At 55.8% G+C, this 4,861-nt stretch overlaps 1 protein-coding gene across 1 annotated transcript; it reads right to left on the minus strand.

Moving 5' to 3' along the window:
* Positions 1-5: 5 nt before the first annotated feature.
* Positions 6-4,604, minus strand: Tsp_12492 (zinc knuckle protein). The gene has a single exon (XM_003368028.1). It carries the CDS (start codon positions 4,602-4,604, stop codon positions 6-8), a length of 4,599 nt encoding a protein of 1,532 aa, XP_003368076.1.
* Between the last annotated feature and the right edge of the window lie 257 nt (positions 4,605-4,861).

The following is a 4,861-nucleotide window of genomic DNA, read 5'->3' on the forward strand; positions in this document are numbered from 1 at the left end:
TCACGCTAGACTCGGTCCACGTCCACGTGTCGCCAGAGTTGCCTCAACTCTGACGCGGCGGCTTTGAAGGAGCGGAAATTATCCGATTGGATAATCTCCGGTCTTCCTCGCCGGGCGATGAACCGCCGGAGCGCTTGCATCACTCTGGCCGTCGTCATCTGAGGGACCAGTTCTAAGTGCACTGCCCGGGATGCCATGCACGTAAACAAGCACACATAGCACTTGGAAGTGGCCCTTTTTCCGACACGAATGAGCAATGGCCCCGCGAAATCCATCCCAGTGTGAGCGAAAGCAGCGGCTTCGACCACTCGACTGGATGGCAAGGCCGCCATTTTCGGCTGAATCGGTCTGGCCATTGCACGCCGACAAGCAAAACAGTGCCGGATTACTTTCTTCACTTGGGTGCGCCCTTTCAACACCCAATATTGCTGTCTTAAAATTGCCAGCGTATGCGTGGTCCCAGCGTGCAGCTGCCGTGCGTGGCAGCGTTTAATCAGACCCATCGTCAGGGCGTGGTCTCCAGGCAGGATCACCGGGTGTTTCATGTGTGATGGCAACTCTGCGTTCTCCAGTCTTCCACCGACCCGCAGGAATCCTTCTTCATCCACGAAAGGGTCCAGTCGACTGAGCCGACTGGTCGCGACGACACGCCCCTTCCGTGACAGCGCCTGAAGTTCGGAACTGAAAGCTTCCGACTGGGCCATTCGCACCCACGTGCCCTCCGCCATCCGCAGTTCGGCCACCGTGAGTGCGCCACTCTGACGAGCTTCTGCCGGCAATCGGCAATTGCGTACGAAACGCTGGCAGTACGCTGTGATACGGAAAAGCCGTTCCACACAGCCGTACCTTTCAGGACCAATGGAATTGCATTCCACATGAGTAGTGACGCCAACCGTCACTCGTTGTTCGCTTCGTCGCTCATCGCGCACGGGCGACGTATCCTCTGTTATGGGCTGACCCACCGGCCAGGCATTGTGTGGATGAGCCAACCATTTCGGCCCACGCCACCACAATGGCGACTCTAACAATTTTGGAAGCGTCGTGCCGCGGCTAAGAAGATCGGCCGGGTTCTGCCGCCCTGGGCAGTGTCTCCATGCCGCAGGTTCCACCAACTGTTGGATCTCTGCGACGCGATTCCGCACGAAAGGCTTCCAACGGTCGACCGACGATTGTATCCATGCAAGAGTGACCGCACTATCACACCAGCAAGTGATGCCATGCACTTGCAGACCCAACATTTTCTGGACAGAGCGCACCAGTCTTGCCGCCACGAGGGCCCCCATGAGCTCCAGCCTCGGGAGGGTTAATCTCCGGATTGGGGCAACCCGCGTCTTCGACGTCACGAAGTTCACCACGGTGTGGTGGTTCGTCGTCTCAATACGCATGTATGCCACGGCGCCATATGCCTTCTCCGACGCGTCGCAAAATGCGTGGATCTCCAAACGTGTCACTTGGCCAAGGGCCACCGGTACGAGTGCGCGTGGAAGACGGATCCTCGACAGATGCGGCAGCTCTTGCTTCCAGCGCCTCCATTGCTCCATTACGTCATGTGGCAATGGCTCGTCCCACGACGTCCCACGCTGCCACAGAGTCTGGAGAAACATCTTCGCTCGTACGGTGAACGGTGCCAAGCATCCAACTGGATCGAAGACGCGAAATGCAGTGCTTAACAACGACCGCTTTGACTCTCCACCCGGGCTGTTCACCATCGCCGGTGGCGAGAAGGTCAAAACGTCATCCCGTCGGTCCCACTGCATTCCGAGCGTCTTCCAGAGGTGGCTTCTATTGGAGGCGGATCTTACTTCATCCGGCACGGATGTCAACGCTTCAGGCTCGTTGCTAGCCCATTTATGCAAGTGGAAACCTCCCTTGGCCAACAGTCCTCGTAATTCGCCAGCCAACTCCCTTGCCTCCTCGATCGTGTCGCATGACGTGGCCAGATCATCCACGTACATGTTTTCTAAGATCTCCGCGGCTGCTCGTGGTGCAGCGTCTTGGTGACGTCTCGCGTGCACCCTCACCGTGTTGATGGCCAGAAAAGGAGAGCATGTCAAACCAAAGCACACCCGCTGCAACCTGAGATGGCTAAGTTCACCCGACTTGTCCCTCCACAAAAAACGGCAAGCATCTCGATCTTGCTCTGCAATCCGCACCTGAAGGTACATCTTCTGAATGTCGGCTTGTAGGCCGACACGGTACCTTCTGAATCGCAGGAGGGCCTTGAGCAGGTCGATCTGCAAGTTCGGGCCGACTTCGAGTTGGCGGTTCAGGGATGTCTGTCCGTATTGCGCTGAACCATCGAAAACAACTCGGCACTTCTTCTCCTTGCCCTCACCTTGGTATACAGCGTGGTGAGGTAAGTACCAAGTTCGACCTTCTGGACCGATCTCTGGAGCCCTTTCTGCCCAGCCGTTCTCCATGTATTGACGCATCGTCGCTGCGTATTCCAGCCTTTCCTCTTCGCAGCGCGCCAGTCTGCGCTCGACGGCAAGCAAGCGACGTCTTGCTTGTGGAAAATTATTTGGCAGCGAGGGCCGACTTGGAAGCCATGGAAGATGGACCTCATATCGTTCGCCATCAAAAGAAAGCCCCTCCTCGAACCGTTGGAGCGCCTCCTGGTCTGGTGGAGCTGTTTGGTTGTCGGTGGCAATGCCAATGGCTTCTAGTTCCCAAAATCGCCGCAAGATCTGGTCGGCTGATTCTTCCACGTGAGTCAGGAGGGTAGTCACGGCAGTGGTTGGCCGTCTGTTGGTCTGTCCGCAGAGAATCCAGCCTAGCTGAGAGTGGATTGCTACAGGTCCACCCGCCGGGCCCCGGCCAACATCACCGCCAACCAAATTGAAGTAGTGATCTAAACCAATGAGGACGTCGATAGTGAATGTCCGTTCTTCACACTGGTCGGCAACCGGAAGATTGGACAAGTGGGGCCACTCACTCAGCTTCACCGGCGCTTGTCGAATCTTTCCACAGATCTTGGGCAGGACTAGCGCATGTATAGGGTATTGAATCCTTGGCTGGGATGGATCGACCGCTCCCAGATGGAACTCAACCCGACGCATCCGTCGCTCTGTTCCTCCCTCATTGTCGACAGTTACCAGGCGGATCACTTCTTGCGGACCAGCAAGTCCTAGAGCGTCGGCCACATCCTTCCTAATGAAGGAGCTTTGGGAGCCTGGGTCGAGGAGGCATTGCACGAGCACGCATTGACCATCCTTGCCAAAGGCACGCGCACGCACGCTTTGGAGGCGGACCTGCTGAGCGCCACCGTTTGCGGTCAGCATGCAGCTCCGAGACATGGGTGCCTCGGCTGTCTGATCCTGGGGAGGCGACTGCGAACGGTGCAGAAGCCCGTGGTGACTACCCCCACATCCAGACACTGTGCACTTCCACCTTACCTTACAAGCCTTCGCCCGATGGCCACTTTGTAGACAACGGAAACACAACTTGTTCCTAGCTACCATGCGTGAGCGCATGTGGACGTCTGCCTGTAGGAACTCTTCGCAAGAGGCAATATCGTGGTCACCCTTACATATCGGGCAGCTGCTGTTGACAGCCGCGTGTAGGACAGTTGTGGCGCCCCTTGCCGCCCGTTTCTCCGTTTGGCGAGTTCGCTGCCGCTCTTGACAACCTGGACCGGGATCTTGCTGCTTCGGGTCGTCCTGCTTGACGAGTCCTCTTCCGCCTGAAGAAGCAGCCGCTGCACGCTTCGCTGCCGCCCGGACCTGAGCGAAATTGAGAAACTCTGGCAAGTCCCCTTTCGTGCCTGAAACCGACTGCACGTGAACGTCCCATGCCAGACGAATCTCCTCAGGAAACTTTTCCGCAAGAAGCGGCAGGAAGGCTTCATTCGCCGTCATCTCGCCCGTTGCCGGATTCTTTCCCAGGGCGGTCAGGCATCGGAGATGTCGATTTATCTCGTCTACCAAAGCCTGTATGCTAGCTCCCGAGTCGCTACACGGTTTGGCGTTCCAAATTGCCTTCACATGTTCCCGTACGATGACATCTGTACGTCCGAAACGTTCTTGTAACAACTCCATGGCGTGTGAGTAGTTTGCGCTAGAGCGTGGCATCCCTTCAACCGCAGCCAGAGCTTCACCGGATAAACTGGATAGCAAGTACGAGAACTTCGAGGCGTCGTCCAAATCCGTCCGATTATGGACACATCCCTGAAAGCGGTCCCAGAACGCTGAGAATTCGAGGACTTCACCCGAAAACACTGGCATCTTCAGTTCCGGGAGCCTTTCCTTTACATCTGTCTTGCTGTCACTGCGGGGGCCAAGATCGTTGGAGCTAGCTGAACAATCAGACAAGGAGCCTTCCATTTGTCGAATCCTCGCTCGGGCTTCTCGGCGAGCTATCTGGGTTCGTTCAGAGAGCGCCACCCAATACTTGGCCTCTTGATCTCGCTCCTCACCCGTCAACGCCGCTTCCAACTGCAATTGCATCTCTAACGTCTTGTCATGAAACGCCATCACGTCATCAAGTAGTTCTCGGAGGTCATCGGGATGTGACGCATCCTTACAGAGTTGCGTCAGTTGATCGATCATCACATGAAGCTTCGCCCTTCGAACTTCGGTCTTGCTCACTATGCTCTCAGCTTTCATGATGGATCGACTCAAAATGGGAATGTGTGTTGCAACGATGAGATTTCTACTTGATTATTCCACTGATCCGGCTCGGAGGACCAGAATGTAACGAGCGAAACAACAAGTCACTCGTCTCCGATGTTAGTGGACTGTATGTCTGAGTTGTTATTGCAAGGCCGGGAGTGTCCACTGTGTTAGACAATCCGACTTATAAGGCGACAACTGTTATTTAAAAACTCGATTGAGTGTCAAACAGTTTACTCAAGAAAATAACA

This window comes from Trichinella spiralis, assembly GCF_000181795.1.
Source record: "Trichinella spiralis strain ISS 195 chromosome Unknown Scfld3248, whole genome shotgun sequence".
Classification (NCBI taxonomy): domain Eukaryota; kingdom Metazoa; phylum Nematoda; class Enoplea; order Trichinellida; family Trichinellidae; genus Trichinella; species Trichinella spiralis.

Bases quoted from the DNA above. Each gene is read 5' to 3' on its own strand.
- Tsp_12492 (XM_003368028.1), bottom strand. From the start codon at position 4,604: ATGAAAGCTGAGAGCATAGTGAGCAAGACCGAAGTTCGAAGGGCGAAG.